A 16,969-nucleotide genomic window follows, 5' to 3' on the forward strand; every position below is an offset into this window, starting at 1 on the left:
AAGTATTAAACTTGATTAAAATCTTTTCATACGATTTTTCATATTAATCAAACCTTCGATTCAAATAATATTTTATCGTATATTTGTCATTCTTTTCTTTTTCTTTCCAAAATTATTTTAATAAGAAAATTCAAAAAAAGCTATATACCTTCCTAGATTAAAAAGAGTGCGTTTGTGCCTTTGAATTTTTCCCTTGTATATTCATTGTCAAGCATACAATTTTTCATATTAATCAAACCTTCAATTCAAATAATATTTTACTGTATATTTGTAATTCTTTTTCTTTTCCTTTCCAAAATTATTTTAATAAGAAAATTCAAAACAAAGCTATATGCTTTCCTAGATTAAAAAGAGTGCGTTTGTGCCTTTGAATTTTTCCCTTGTATATTCATTGTCAAGCATACGATTTTTCATATTAATCAAACCTTCGATTCAAATAATATTTTACCGTATATTTGTCATTCTTTTCTTTTTCTTTCCAAAATTATTTTAATAAAAAAATTCAAAAAAAAGCTATATACCTTCCTAGATTAAAAAGAGTGCGTTTGTGTCTTTGAATTTTTCTCTTGTATATTCATTATCAAGCATACGATTTTTCATATTAATCAAACCTTCGATTCAAATAATATTTTACCGTATATTTGTCATTCTTTTCTTTTTCTTTCCAAAATTATTTTAATAAGAAAATTCAAAAAAAGCTATATACTTTCCTAGATTAAAAAGAGTGCGTTTGTGCCTTTGAATTTTTCCCTTGTATATTCATTGTCAAGCATACGATTTTTCATATTAATCAAACCTTCGATTCAAATAATATTTTACCGTATATTTGTCATTCTTTTCTTTTTCTTTCCAAAATTATTTTAATAAGAAAATTCAAAAAAAAGCTATATACCTTCCTAGATTAAAAAGAGTGCGTTTGTGCCTTTGAATTTCTCCCTTGTATATTCATTGTCAAGCATACAATTTTTCATATTAATCAAACCTTCGATTCAAATAATATTTTACCGTATATTTGTCATTCTTTTCTTTTTCTTTCCACAAAATTATTTTAATAAGAAAATTCAAAAAAAAGCTATATACCTTCCTAGATGAAAAAGAGTGCGTTTGTGTCTTTGAATTTTTCTCTTGTATATTCATTATCAAGCATACGATTTTTCATATTAATCAAACCTTCGATTCAAATAATATTTTACCGTATATTTGTCATTCTTTTCTTTTTCTTTCCGACAACAAAATTATTTTAATAAGAAAATTCAAAAAAAAGCTATATACCTTCCTAGACAAAAAAGAGTGCGTTTGTGCCTTTGAATTTCTCCCTTGCACATTCATCGTCAATCATTTCGATTAAAAGAGGGAATATCGCAAAATAACATCGATCTCTCGATCTTCTCGCAGGATCTCGATCCTGGGAACTCCGCTTAGACTCGAGCAGAGTCGTCCGCGGCCTACATCCCCGCGGATCAACAAGTGTCCTCTCTCTCTCCCCGGTCGAGGTGTGCTTCTATTCACGATTATATTGATGCGAGTCGAGTCGGGGGTTGTCGGTGACGCGCAGACGCGGATTCCACTACCCCCGCGGGATCGTCGTCTACGACGACCCCCGCCCGTCGTCCTCGAACATGGTCGATATCTTTGGCTATATAGGGACTTCCACCAACTCGGGCGGTCTACGGTGGCGAGAGACTCTTCGGCGAGTTCGAGCAGTCCAGCAGCAGTCTCCGCTACGAGAAATAGTGCTGACCGTGATCCGCGATCGCGAAGAGCGCGGTTCCGAGAGAGGGAAAACATCCCTCTCCCTCTCTCACTCTCTCGCCCCTTGAGAGAACTCGGCATCGTTCAACCCCTCTTCTGTGCGCGTTAAATATCAATCGATCGGTAGCCGAGCGCAACGTCAACGCGTGGTGCATCCGTCGTCGCATCTCACGTCGCATCGACAGCCGACGACGACGACGACGACGACGACGACGAATTTGAGGCGCAGGATTTCCCCAGATTTCGAGCGTCATCCGAAAGAGCGATCCGCGAAGGGAGACAATCTCCTTCCCCGTCCGCAGGGAGTGACTCTTCCAGGTGACACTTTGACCGTCCGCGAGAGAATCGAGGCGATTGACGGAAGGCGAGAACTCGCGATTTTTCTCCTCCAGAAAAGTCAACTCGTCGCGATAACTCGCTTATTGATTTCTCTTCAACTATCTCCATCTCTCTCGCACTCCCTCTCTCTCTTTCTCTTGGTTTCTGCCCGCTTCTCCGTCTACTTTGAAATAGTTGCTTGATTTTATTCCTTTTCTACTTCCACAAAAATCAATTTCACCAATTTATGCAGGAAAAGCTTAATTTTGATTTTAGCCCTTTTTTTCTCCATTCCACTTATATATTTGTCACGTACGAGGTTTTCGAATCTTCGATATGTATGTAAGTATGTCGAAAGCTTTCTCTCGCTTTCTGTCAGTCGCGAAAACTGCGGGCACGATCGCCAGACTTTTCATTCACTCGAGCTCGTTTTCTGCGTTTCATGCGACGCCGTAGAGTCGTCGTGACGTGGGTGACCATGCTTCCTTCTCTCTCAATCAATTCCGCAAAAGCCTAACCATTTATATTTCATTCGTCGACATTTATTCTCGCGATCCTCGCGGCGCAAATACATTTTCTCCTACTCGAGTAATTTCCTCCTCTCGAAATTAAGCTGAGGAAAACCGAGATAGAAGAGAACACGCTGATAAGTTAGTTCCCTGTCGTGCAACACCCAGCTGAGCATCGGCCTTCATCAGGCACGATAATTAAAACCATTTTTCGGTGTATTTCATTGTAAGATAAATCATCGATATGAGTTTTTCGAGCAGATACAAATACGAATATTCTTCGAGAAGAGTCTTAAATATTTCCAGACAGAAAATGATGTAAAACAAAATGATATGAATTATTTATAACTTCGTCAGATACCTTCTATTTTTGACAATCGCATTTGCTTCATCATTTCAATTTCATCGTCACACTTTTATTCCTGATTTTCCTCATTTTACAGCTGTTAATATTTTGTCGTCTTCCATCGGTTTATTGAAGATCGATAAAACTGACAAGCATTCGTGATTATTTTCCAGAATAAAGGAAGCCCTAATCGCGCCCTCTCAATCAGTCGAACATCTCGAAGGAATTATATATTCGTTTTCGATCATGGCGAGGAGAGGCAAGTTAAAAAGACTCGAGTATTCCTGCGCTGACGCGCGTGCCTCTGACGTAAAACGGAGGCTCCATCTTTCGCCGCCGTTCATTCTACTGATGCACTGAAATCGAAACTACGTAACGGACGGGCGGCGCGAGAGCGCGAGCGTGGGTGGGCAACCGGGTGTAACAATCGATTTGCCTCTCCGAAAATATTTGCTCCCTTCAATGTCGTTCCCCGTGTCGCCGTCGTCGACGGGGATCGACTGGTTGGATCGCGGGCGTGATTGCGAATACGAATCGGATAATTATGATCCGACGCGGCGATGGCTCTCTTCGGAAAGGCAACTCACGTCCAGTTGTCAAAGTCAAAAGAAAAATCAAAGCTGTCCTCCTTTTTTCCCTCAACTTCTCGACTTTCATTCTACGTACATTATTTTAGTACAAATTTTACCGATTTTTGTATTTCAATTATTTTGCAAATTTTCAGGAATATTTTATTTTACGAAATTAAGGCGCAGAATATATAAGACGAATTTTCTTCGCGATCTTTTTATCATCCTCCTCCTGTTTTCCCTCAACTTCTCGACTTTCATTCTACGTACATTATTTCAGCTCGAATTTTACCGATTTTTGTATTTCAGTTATTTTGCAAATTTTCAGGAATATTTTATTTTACGAAATTAAGGCGCAGAATATTTAAGACGAATTTTCTTTGCGATCTTTTTATCGTCCTCCTCCTGTTTTCCCTCAACTTCTCGACTTTCATTCTACGTACATTATTTCAGTACTGAATTTTACCGATTTTTGTATTTCAATTATTTTGCAAATTTTCAGAAATATTTTATTTTACGAAATTAAGGCGCAGAATATTTAAGACGAATTTTCTTCGCGATCTTTTTATCGTCCTCCTCCTTTTTTCCCTCAACTTCTCGACTTTCATTCTACGTACATTATTTCAGTACAAATTTTACCGATTTTTGTATTTCAATTATTTTGCAAATTTTCAGAATATTTTATTTTAGGAAATTAAGGCGCAGAATATTTAAGACGAATTTTCTTCGCGATCTTTTTATCGTCCTCCTCCTTTTTTCCCTCAACTTCTCAACTTTCATTCTACGTACAATATTTCAGCTCAAATTTTACCGATTTTTGTATTTCAATTATTTTGCAAATTTTCAGGAATATTTTATTTTAGGAAATTAAGGCGCAGAATATTTAAGACGAATTTTCTTCCGCGATCTTTTTACGGAAATATAAACACGCTTGATGAGCTTTAAAGAAAATATGTGATGAAAGAGAGATCTGAGATTTGAAAACTAGAATGTTTTTGGGAAGCAAGAGGGACAAATATCGAACCGTCAGCTATCAGCTGCGTTTGACGTTTCCGCATTCATAGTAAAATTAACTTGGGAATTTCGCGCGCACCAAGTCGTCGAGAAGAAATGGACTTGTCCCGTCGACATGCCATCGATTTTCCGTATCTAACTTGACCTCCGTAAAACGCCCGTCGCCTCAATCATCATCTGTCCACCGATGAGAGACACGCTCAATTACGCATCGCCATTCGTCAAAGAAATCGTCGTAACACTGTACAACAATGCGCGCAGACGGTATACGATGTCAACATGTTTGCACCTTCTTTTTTTTACCAGAACTACTACCGTAGTTAACAAACGTGACATGACATATGGCGACCGACATTGTTATCGTATACGGAAAACCTTGCCCTACTTTTCATCACTATCGTAGTACATCGTATCATATGTGTTTACGTGCGTGTATGAGTGCGTGACGCAGTCTTCCGGACGAGATTTTATCCTTTTATCACGCACTTTTTTCATTAAATAACTGTACGCAGTGCACTCCACGCGATTGTCTCGATCGGATCCGGTTTTCACATTCGAGAACCGATACACGTGACAGATTCGAAATAAGCCGAGAAAAACTGCGATTCGTACAATCTGGGATTTCTCAATCGAGAATGTCGAGGCATCAATAATGTTTCAATCACATGTAAGCGAACGTAGAGTCGATTCAATTTCCCAAACGCAAAAATAGAAAATAAATTTATATATATTATTTGATTCGACAGAGAGATGTAAAATATTGAATTTTAAAGATTTCTCGTTTCTAGAAGAAATTGATTCTAATCGAAAATTTTAACTTTGATATTTTCTGCTTAAGATTTATGATAAAATCTCAAAAGTTCGTGAAAAGTTTCGCTCGGGAAAATAGAATCCTAAATCAATCAAAGATTTCATACATCTTGGAGATTATTATGTCTTTTTTCCATATAAAAACTTGGAGTAAAATGAGTGAGTTTGTATCGGCGAAACAGTTCGTACACTTTTGCTCCTGAAATAACTCGTACGACGAATCGAGCGTGAAATCGATAGGGGAACCGGATCTAAAAGTTTCTCGGTTCGCTCGCGGTTTTACATTCGCGTATAGAGGTATTTATAACTCTTGATCCACCGATTTATTTTCCATCGTGCGTATAGCCGTGTAACTTTTGACAAGTCCGGTAATCGATGAGTTTTGAAACTTGTTCTCTTACATATTACATCGCCCCGTCTACGTCACTTCCGCGTCGAGAAAGAGAGAGAGAAGGCAAACTATCAAAGAGAACTCTTCTGTTAATTACTGTCACGCTGAATAAATTACACTGGAAAGTTCTCTCTCTCTTCTTGTAAAGGTATAGATTTTTCCTAAATAAGACTCGTAAATAATTCTCAAGGTATAAGAACACAAGCAAAAATAAATCCCTTCTTCTGAATTGAGGCAAAATAAACAATAAAAATTGTATCAATTCATAATTTTAATTCGAGCCAAGACAAATATTTATCAAGATTGTTAAAATTAAAATGACCAAACTGGCTATCAACGCAGTTTTTTTTTTATTCAAACAGCAAAGTTTCGACCCTGGAATTGGGTCCTCTTCAGGCTACAAAATTTTAAATCGTTGAAAATTATAAAATAGAATGTATAAAAATTTTAATTTGTACATTGATTAACAGTAATGTTTCTTATACATCCTATTTTATAATTTTAAACAATTAAAAATTTTGTTGCCCGAAGAGGACCCAATTCCAGAATCGAAACGTTGCTGTTTGAATCAAAAAACTGCATTGATAGCCAGTTTGGTCATTTTACTTTTAACAACCTTGATTTTAATTGCTACTGGCAATATTCATCTCGTATCTTGAGAAATATTTATATATAAAAATAACAATTTGTAATGTGCGAAGAAAGATATGGTTGAACGGATATTTATGGACAAAATGTCGGTTAAGAAATCACCTGAGATAAGACTTGAATGATTCATTGGGTAAACATCCAAGAGACGAATGTAAGGAATGAATTATTCGACGTGAACGCGAATGTGTACGCACCTGCGCGAACCGCAGACTATCGCGAGCCGCTGATTATCGCCATCGACGCATACGTGCGGAAGAAATATATGGTAGAAAGAAAGATAGAACCGCGAACGTGGCCACGTTGCTAGTTGCTCCGACTTAATCGAGTCGGAGTTTCCTGTCAAGTTCCCGCGATGTCGTTGGTCGCAAATGGAGTGCATAATTTCTTCAGCGAATTCTTCCTATTCGGAGAATCGTCCGCGAATTATTCTCGATTGATTAATTGAGCACAATTGAGTGATCAGAGAGAGAAAGAGAGAGAGACTACATTGTACAGTCTCTTGCGTCTCGAAGACGAATAAATGGTGAACGGTGATGTGGAAAAGAGATGGTGCGAACGCAATAATTATAACGGATTATCAATTATAAATAATTCTCGAAGACGCAGACTATTTTGAAAAAGAACACTACAGTTAATCAAAGCGTTGCATAATTCGACTGAAATAAGCTGTTACGCGCCCTTGATGAAACTATTAATTAATAAAGCAAGACTAGGAGCGATTAACGAAGCAGCTGATGAGTTTTAGTTTGACGAAACGTGAGGCGATTGATTAAACGGTAAATAAATTAGAGTGTCAATAGAACGAGATCACAAAGGACGACTTAAGATAAAATGCATAATTAATTGCAGTTAATAAAACGGGACTAGAGAGCAAAAAAGAGAGGGAGAAAGAGAAAATTGAGAGAGTCCCGTTAATGTTATCGAAGGCCGCAATAAAGGAAGAGCGTGAAGGACGTGAAAGATCAATCGGGTGTCGTGACACATGTTACGTGCGAAATGTCGAGAAGGTGCGAGAACGCATCCTGCGTTAAGGACTCCGTTTTCGAGCTACGTACGCGGATGGCCCGGATGCTGTCCATCGTCGAGATTACCTCGCAGAAGGACAATACGGTATATCGGAATATCGACTCCGACACGTCCCTATTGCGTTTTGAGCGAAGGGGAAAAAATGCGCGAGAGAATATTTATTCAATGGACTTCAATTAAAAGACTCTTTACACGCGCGCGATAATATTGACGATTTATAATTTCCGCGATCGAGCGGTTCAATTGAATTTTCCGCTCGCAGTTTACATAACTGACGGATTTATGAGACTATAATGAGTTACGCGCCAAGTTGACGAACTATTGAAATGACTACAAGTTGCTAATCGAATATAACTTTTCTTCAATGCTTTACATTTAATTATTCAACCTATTATAATCTCCCAAAAACAAACAATAATTTTTAAAAATTATTTATTTATTTTGTTATGCATATATAATATATGTATTTTTAGATTAAACAATTAATTCATCATTCGGCAATACCGTTGAAATAATATAAATACTGTATTTTCGGAAAAAGAAAGAGAGAACGACATGTACACAATATTATTTTACTATACTAATAAATTCGGACAAATATTATGACTTTATAAAATCTCTATACAATTTTTTATTTGTTTATTAAAATATTTTATTTTTACTTTAATAGAGACAAATCAGCTTTGGAAAAAGCTGTTATACAAATAATTCCCTTTTGAAAATTATCGACAATCTGACAGTTAATTACAATGCCTTTTATCGATTCCGAAATGATGAACCAAAATTAAATCTCCGAATAAAAAATCGAGTAAAGCCGTGCCAACCTTCTCTCGTATAGATTCTTTACATGTGTTTGTGGCCTCTAAACTTTTCGATATTTTTATCCAATATTTTCTCGAACGTGATTATGCGGTCCGATAAACTGTGACGAATCATGCATCGTAAACTCATCTGTTGCATCGAACGGCTTCTTCTCTCGACCATCACAGCCATCATGTCATTTTACGATGCGAATACGTGCAAAGCTAATCGAAATACACGAACCACCTCTCCCTTAAATTCGTCGACCCGTAAATCCGAATGCCAAAATTTAAAAAAATAATGTATATATCTATATTATTTCGATGTAAGAAATCTTTTATAATTTTCTACATGTATATAGGATCGAATCTTCTTTATAAATTAACAAAAATGTTTAAATAAATGATTTTCTAAAGCTGTGTAACTCCTTCGCAGATGGCGCGTCAGGATGGCAGAGATGCCGCGGATCAGAATTTTGATTACATGTTCAAATTGCTGATAATCGGCAACTCATCTGTCGGAAAGACTTCCTTCCTCTTTCGCTACGCGGACGACTCCTTCACCTCGGCTTTCGTGTCGACCGTGGGAATTGACTTTAAAGTGAAGACCGTCTTCAGACACGACAAAAGGGTCAAGTTACAGATCTGGGTCAGTATACCTTTGCTCGTTCATTATGCACGCGTAATCAGAAAAGTTCATACAATATTTTTCACGATAACTGGTATATACATAAAAAAATAATGATTTGCATATATTATAAATGTACCGCTTCTAGTTGCGTTGATAATCACGTAACCTTTTACATTTAAGTAAAAGCATATGTACCAATTATATTTATTTTGTACAGAACATTGCTGATTCTTTGATTGATTGGTTATTTTGACAGGACACGGCGGGTCAGGAGAGATACAGAACGATCACAACGGCCTATTACAGAGGCGCGATGGGTTTCATCTTAATGTATGACATCACAAACGAGGAGTCCTTTAACTCAGTCCAGGACTGGGTTACGCAAATAAAGAACTATTCGTGGGACAACGCCCAGGTAATCCTCGTGGGCAACAAGTGCGACATGGAAGAAGAGAGGGTGATCAGCTCCGAGAGAGGTAAACAGTTGGCGGAACAATTAGGGGTTCGATTCTTCGAGACCTCGGCCAAAGAAAATATCAATGTTAAGGTATGTACGTCTCTTGTCTCTTAGAAACAAAAATTTGATAAATCAAATTAAATTCTCGAGATAGAAATTTCGCAATTATTAAAATGTTGCCAATTAATGTCTTGTCTTATACGTAATATTTATACAGTAAAAGTAGCGTACGTGTATTTCCTTCAAAGAATTAATTCTGATTCGATATCAAATCTCTATTCATCGAAGAAAAAAGACTGATTTCTTCAAGTTGGTTTTACAGAGTGAGAAAATAATTCAGAATTTTACGAGAATTTTTGAATGCCCTTTCACAAATCTCTGACACACGATCGCCTACTTTATTGTGCCGCGAGAACTTGCGGAAATATCGATCCCGCTTGTCGCGAGGTCACACGTATATGATCGATTCTCTCTCTTTCTCGTTTCAACAGGCGGTGTTCGAGACGCTGGTGGATATAATATGCGACAAGATGAGCGAATCCTTGGACAATGATCCAACCCTGATGGCGGGCGGTATGGGTCAGACCGGCAAGGGTCAACGACTCACCGATCAGCCGACCAATCCAGCGAACGCTAACTGTAATTGCTAAAAAATATGCGGCGACACGCGGAAGGGAGAGAAGAAACCCAGAGAGATCGTATGTGTGTGTTGCACGTGTGTGTTGCGTGTGTTGGAAAGGAGGGAAAAGAAAAAAAGGAGGCGAAAGTGTCGTGTGTGCGACGCTGGCGAGTTAACTAGTCCACTTACTTCGTCGTTCCTTCGTTACGTTATTTACTACGGAGGCCGTATTTTGTTCTCATCTAATATTTCCTTTCATCCTTTCTTGGCGCGAGATCACATGTAAAATGAATCTATAATGTACGCTATAATTATATATACATATATATATATATATACACATAACGATTGTGATCATCGAGGTACGACCGAATTGGCCAACGACCGATCGGTCGTGGTCCTCCTTTCGGTTCATCCGCTTGACGAGAGTCAGGGATGGACTTGGACAAGTTCAAATTTCCATGCCGCAGACACGTTAATCATCGCGCTCTCTTCAGATATAAACGTACACTGGAAAAAAAATTTTGTTGGATTAACAAAAATTCTGTTTGAAAATAGACAAAACGGAATTACTGGTTGAATCTACCAGAATTCCTTTTAATGCAACAAGCATCTACCAGAATTCCTTTTAATGCAACAAGCATCTTGTTTGTACAACAAATCAGTTTATTGGTGCAAACAAGATATTTGTTGTATTAAAAGGAATTCTGGTAGATTCAACCAGAATTCCGTTTCGTCCATTTTCGAACAGAATTTTTGTTAATCCAACAAAATTTTTTTTTCAGTGTAACATCGATTACGATAATTATCAACAATATGAAAAATTGCTCCTTTTCACTATATTAAGAATTACTTAATCTTAATTCAGATTTAGTCCCGATCTCTTATTTTTTTAAAGAACAAAAAAAAGCGAAAGACTTAATTGACTCGCGATCAATCATTCATAAAAACAATCTTTAAGACAGCAAACGTTAAAGTCTGAAATATTTGTGCTTTTAATTAGCCCCCTTTATAAAAATTACATTTGAAGAGAAAAATGTTAAAGTTCATGTTCGTTTTAGTTTAATTTCGATGTTTGTGGCATCGAGATCTGGACTCAACGAAATAATGCAGGACTTCTGTTGTTGAGAAGAAAAAAAAAAGAGTAGAAAATCGCGCGAGAAAAAGAAATTAGAAGTACGAAGATACATTGTATCGTTTCGCGGTTGATAATAATTAATGACGATGATCGTGATAGCGGGAACGATGTTGCTCGATGTTTGGCATTATAGGTTTTTTTTTTTTCATGCAAAAATATCGGGGACGACCGAAGGGAGTGACTCAAGTCCGTGCATTAAGTAAAATGCGCCCAAGAAAGTCTGACAATAAGCGTCAATCATTCGACAAAATTACACAAGTTCAGAATATTGATTAATCGGCGATGTAATCGAATTAACCTTTTAGCTTCTTTTGTCTAATTAATGCAGACAATGCAAATATATACGCGCGAAATTTTGTTTTGTTTCGAAATTGAAATTGTGCGAGTTGTAATAACTGTTGTCTAAAAAAATATTATTTAAACATATACTAAGAAATATATATTAGTTGTATTTTAAAACAATTTGTGTTTTATTGTGGCAATAAAAATTTTAAATGACAGAGAAACGATTAAACATTTGCGACGACCTAAGGAGATGAAAGGTTAACTACAAGAACGATATAAGATACGCGAGCAAGAACGATTGTTTTAGCAAATATTATTACATTAATATTTGTTGTAATTCACATGGAAGCGATTGAATAAGTCTCACGTTCAATCTACAATCGGATATTCTATAAAAAAAAAATGATTTAAACATATATAAAATACAAAGTATATTTCAATGAAAGAGATGTTTTTTGAGAAAATTTAAGCAATATGCTTTTAAAGGGAATCTTTTACGTCTATCTTCTAAAGATATAGAGAACCTCTCGTTTCCAAACTTTTTTAACACTTGAAATATTTTTTTAACCGATAGTATTCGATTATTCAGGCGCAATCGATGATTCACTGATGATTCGCGACGAGTATAACTCTCATAATTTAGATATAAACATCACGATGACAATGTGACGACGCCGATCAAAATGCACAATTAATTTTCACTCACAAAAGTTCGAGTATTAATTCAAAATCCAGAGTTTGAATGCTAAATGCAAATATATATTTTTTATTGCGACTGAAGTACGTTTTTGCGGACGTTTTAAAGTGTCACTTATTCAAATCGATTGAAATGTTAAATCTCTCTTGACGTTTCGGAGAAATGATTGCATTTATCAATATTTTAGTTTTCATTAATCTTGGACCGAAATGTAATTTATTTAACGTCTCTTCTGTCGCGCGTTTCTGTTTTCAATGAAATAATATTTATCAATAAAAAGCGACAAGAAAAAAGAGAATCGCATTGCAAGAATAAATTTAATTCTATCATTCTTTCTAGCTATGTTTTACTAATTATTTTCAATTACTTATCCTTCGAATAAAATTATGATCGAAAGAGAGTATCATACCTTCGGTGAACTGTAAAATGTTAAATCTCCGAATTTTCGACGACAACACGATGTCGCAGCATAATCTAACGTAATAATCAGTATTTATCATTCGGCGACATCATACAATATATTGTATGGACCTCGAAATGGCACTTTTCGCGAAATTATTTAAGGGAGAGAGCATTAGCGAATTTAATAGCGGTATCGACAAAGACCGAATTATAGTGACAGGTTTGACGATACCGCGAAATATTCCAAGAGGAACCAGGAGCATCGATCTGGCGTCAATTATCGAGGAGTACCGGCATCCCGCTACTATTACTACTACTACTACTACTTCAGTCGTCATCCGGCGTTAAACCTATCTACCTACCTACTATAGGCAAGCTGCCCTCTGTACATAAGTGAGATAATAAAAACAAAAAGGTATCTATTATGTATCACTGAATCTGTAATAAGGTGTAATGTGTAATGCGTTCATTTAGCGAGAAGAGATGCCAGAAATCGCCCGCGACACCGGACGCGATTCATTCGTTTAATTCACTTAATCGAGCGCAAATGTCGCGAAATTCTTGCAAATCGTTATCGAGAACAAGATCGAAAAAATGAGGGTATATTAATTGACATTTCGACTATCACGAATATTACTATACTGTAAGTTTCGATAAGTTCGATCTCGTTGCTATAGATAGACGTGCAAAAAATCCAATTAGCGCGTACCCGGATTATTTGTAGAACGTTATAGATTTTTGTCTTTAGGGTTAAAGTCCGAACTAGTCGAAATTATATACAGAATTTCGATCTACTTTTTTCCTTTTCTTTTTTTTATGAACAGAAACATTTTTCCGGTTGTCGCGGGTGCTTGTATGTATGTATTGTACGGTGTGTAAACTGTACTATATATATACGCCTAATATTAATTATAATTACGTTAACGATAATACAATAATCTATCAATACAGACACATGTACACGCACGCGCGCGCACACACATACATATATATATTACACGAAGAAAAAAACACACATGAAAAAAAAAAAGAAATCCACATTACAGGCGTTACGTTGACCATTTGTAACAAAACAGTTGTATTCTAAATAAGCTGTATAATTGTAGCAGAAGTCAATCATGGATGTTTTCAACGACCGCTACGTTGTATATGTTAATTATACGTGTATATGTGCACAATCCGTTAATAATGCAGATCCTGAGAGAGAGAGAGAAAGAGTGTTTGTGTGTATGTAAGCGCGCGAGGAAAAGTAAGAAAGAAAGAGAGAGAGAGAGAAAAAGAATGAGCGAATGAGTGAATATAACACAGGAATACTTTGCAATGAGAAAATTTGACGTAGCAACAAATGTAAACAATATATATACATATATATTTAAAAAAATAACAGAGCTAATTGTGTATCGCACGTGCAATATGTGTACGCGAGAGATAAAGAGAGAGAGAGAGAGAGAGGTAGATAGAGAGATACACAAAAAAAGAAAAGAAAGAAAAACGAGCAGTGGAGTAAATCTATAATTTGCAACACGTGTACAAATCATTGACAAACAATTCGGAGGACCAATTGGTAGGTGCAGTTGGCAGTCGCTTATCGCGATCTCGCTCAATTGTGACACGACTTTCGATTAGTCTTCACCCCCAATTTTACCATTAATCGCTTTGCAGAAAAATCGACCGAATCGAAAAGTCAACCTTATCCCTTTGCTGTCAAATGGAAATGTGAATGTGTCATTTGAGGAAAAGTTTAGGATCCTCTTACAATTAGATGTCCTTTCGATTTTCTTTCTATCGCTAGAGAGAAGAGATAAAAGTTCAAAGCCAATTCTCTCTTGAAGCTAATCGTGAGATAATTCCAAGATTCCGAAAGATCCATAAAGCAAAGTATCTTATGGATTCTTTCGCCCATTTTCTGCAGAGCGTCCTATCATCACTGAATCCTCCGGTCAACTCGCGAAGGTGTCTTCGGTTTATGTCGCGAAAGAATTATCGAGTGTTTCGCAAAACATCCGACGAGATCGATCTTTTTACGGAGAGAATTTTGAATTTACCCTAAAAATTTTATAAGAGTTTCTCTGGTTAATATATTTACCACAAGAAAAATATTAATGTCTACCTCGATAAGATATAAAATATGTTCGATTAATTTTACTATGTACATATTAATATTTTTTATTGTGATAAATATTTTTAATCAGAAAAACACTCTTATATAATTTTTCATATTGTCCCACAATTATCATGATCTTCAAAATTCTCTCCGTGTATAACGATACGATAGCACATTCTGTCAATTCTTTTCGCGAGAAAGAGAGAGAGAAAGGGAGAGAAAGGGATGCGTAAGTTGACGACTGCATCATCGTCACCTGTCATTCCTGCCTTGCATAGCGCATATCGTTAAAAGATTCTCTGTCATCGTCGCTCGAATTTCCGACAATTTGCGATTTATCGCGACGGAGAGAGAGATTCTCTTCGTTTCCCCGAATATTTGGGACGTTATCGATGAAGCTTCATTGTACGCCAGTGTATCAAGCATCGATCATATATTATTTATATATATATATATATATATATATATATATATATATATAAGCAGAGCTTAATTGTATAGAAACAAATACAGTCAGCGATATCGATTTTCTCCACGGGAGTAACGTTGTGTCGCTTCTTGAGTTTCTTTTTCCAACGAAACCTGCTTAAACAAATGTTCCTCAAGAGACAAAAGGTAAGAAGAATGTGAGAAAACATTTAACAATTCTTTCTCTACATTACGCGCGAATATTTTAAGTTGAAAAAATTATTAAATAATATTAATACGGCGCAATTAATTTTTTTCTGCTTTTATTTACGAGATATAAAATGCGCGCAAAAGTATTCAATGAAGATTTAAGTTTAATTCAAACCAAGTTTAATTTAAACGTTCGTCATAATTATTTGTAGCTGTTTCACGTGAAAACTTGTGAGAACGTCCAAATTCAGGTAATTTAATTCTTTCTCTGCTCGGCGTGGAAATAGAAGTGCGTCATTGAAAAGGGGTGCATTACGTCCCTCTCTAAAATTACGTGCAAATACAAAATTAGCGCTCGAAATCCGGCAGTCTGCCGTAATTGCATCCAGTCTCACTGACAGTACATATCCTGGTGAGAAATGAAAAAATCGCACACATAAAAAAAAGAAAACATTAACTTTTGTTCAGTATTTTTAAGTATTAAAAAAAATAATTACTAATAACAAAAACGCGCGATAAAATTTTACATAATTATACATATTAGATATTAAATTCCATTTACTTATCGCAAACAAAATTAAAAAATAATTGAGTTCATAGGTAATTGTTGTAAAGAAAAAATAGGAAATATTGTTATAATAAATTTGTCTATTATATTAGATCATTACAAAATTTTAAATCATATCCTATTATTTTTTTTTTAATACGTTGTTTCATTATCAATTCAGTTGTGTTGAAGGTCTATATATTGTTTTCAACAACAGAATAATTTTCTAATAAATTTCATATCCTGGATAAAAGATAGGGCACTTTAAATTCACATCTGCACAAAGTAATCGTCGGAACATTTTCGTCAAATTTATGAACGACGTAGGTGCCAATAAATTACAGTGAGAATATCATCCTGGAACTTGGCCATTGTCCATAGATGAAATTTCGACAACAACCGCAAAATAATAATTGCCATTATAGATAAAACTTACTATATATTCATGACGTTGTAATGACAAATCAAAGTACAACGAAATTACATGGTATATAAAAGTTAATTGGATAAAAAAACATCTATTAGAAAATTAACACGAAATTTCACACATATAGAAAACTCCTTTTCATCTAAACTAATTTTCTCAATCCAAACTAAATATTTCTTTATACATCATCATTGCATTATTTTATGTCTATATATAAAATTTTTTAAAAATAATTATAGATTTCAGATTGGTCAACATTTCGCGTGTGTATCTTTTCAAAGTATTCGCAGCATGATTACTACCTGCACAGATATTAAACCTGGAAGACACTTCAAAGCAAAAAAGCGAATCAAGAGGCGCTTTTAAGGGCGAATAAAGGCAAATAAGAGAGTTGTTAGCCGTCGTTGTCCTTGGACGTCTAAAAACATAGTGACGTCGCCGCAAATAGATTTCTTGGCAGCAAACTGGCGACGCGAAAAGCTCGATCCTCGCTCCCGTGTTCGGGAAAAATCTGGCGCCCGCAGCAATGACAAGCACTCGCGCGTTGTTGGCCCTGCGAGAATTTTCGCGTCGCACCGGGAAAACATTCGAGACATTCGCCTCGTCGGATATCTCTCGCAATTTTTCTCTCTCTCTCTCTCTCTCTCGCCACGGAATCGCAATGCACTTTGGGAGATCCTTGGCAACAAGCTGATTCTGTCTCGCCCAGAGACAAGCGCTAGCATTGTAGCTATTTTGTCAACGATCAAAAGTCGAGACGAACGACTCGTAAATCACTGAAGAATCTGGGTGTAACCTTTCTATAAATTGTCTCGGATTTTTTCTAGCGTTTAAAATAATCCAGAATAGAATATTAGC

At 36.1% G+C, this 16,969-nt stretch overlaps 2 protein-coding genes across 7 annotated transcripts in view; one reads left to right on the top strand and one right to left on the bottom strand.

Moving 5' to 3' along the window:
• LOC114946631 (uncharacterized) overlaps nucleotides 1-16,969 on the bottom strand; it is a 180,635-nt gene that overhangs the window by 109,955 nt on the left and 53,711 nt on the right. The window lies entirely within an intron of this gene.
• Nucleotides 1,631-15,063, top strand: Rab3 (RAS oncogene family member Rab3). Of its 5 annotated transcripts, XM_029323235.2 has the most exons (5): nucleotides 6,614-7,136; nucleotides 7,210-7,470; nucleotides 8,623-8,835; nucleotides 9,074-9,364; nucleotides 9,766-15,063. In XM_029323235.2, the coding sequence occupies exons 2-5, from the start codon at nucleotides 7,357-7,359 to the stop codon at nucleotides 9,922-9,924; spliced, it is 777 nt and encodes a 258-aa protein (XP_029179068.1). In that variant the 5' UTR covers nucleotides 6,614-7,136; nucleotides 7,210-7,356; the 3' UTR covers nucleotides 9,925-15,063. The 5 variants fall into 5 exon arrangements, with proteins under 5 accessions (XP_029179071.1, XP_029179070.1, XP_029179068.1 ...); XM_029323238.2 differs by lacking the exons at nucleotides 6,614-7,136; nucleotides 7,210-7,470 and adding an exon at nucleotides 1,631-2,070; XM_029323237.2 differs by lacking the exons at nucleotides 6,614-7,136; nucleotides 7,210-7,470 and adding an exon at nucleotides 5,014-5,175.

This window comes from Nylanderia fulva, unplaced genomic scaffold, assembly GCF_048542155.1.
Source record: "Nylanderia fulva isolate GAGA-0341 unplaced genomic scaffold, ASM4854215v1 Scaffold9, whole genome shotgun sequence".
Classification (NCBI taxonomy): domain Eukaryota; kingdom Metazoa; phylum Arthropoda; class Insecta; order Hymenoptera; family Formicidae; genus Nylanderia; species Nylanderia fulva.

Coding starts and splice junctions, on each gene's coding strand:
- Rab3 (XM_029323235.2), top strand. CDS start 7,357: ATGTCGAGAAGGTGCGAGAACGCATCCTGCGTTAAGGACTCCGTTTTC. Junction 8,836..9,073: donor GGGTCAAGTTACAGATCTGG/GTCAGTATACCT, acceptor TTATTTTGACAG/GACACGGCGGGTCAGGAGAG. Junction 9,365..9,765: donor AAGAAAATATCAATGTTAAG/GTATGTACGTCT, acceptor TCGTTTCAACAG/GCGGTGTTCGAGACGCTGGT.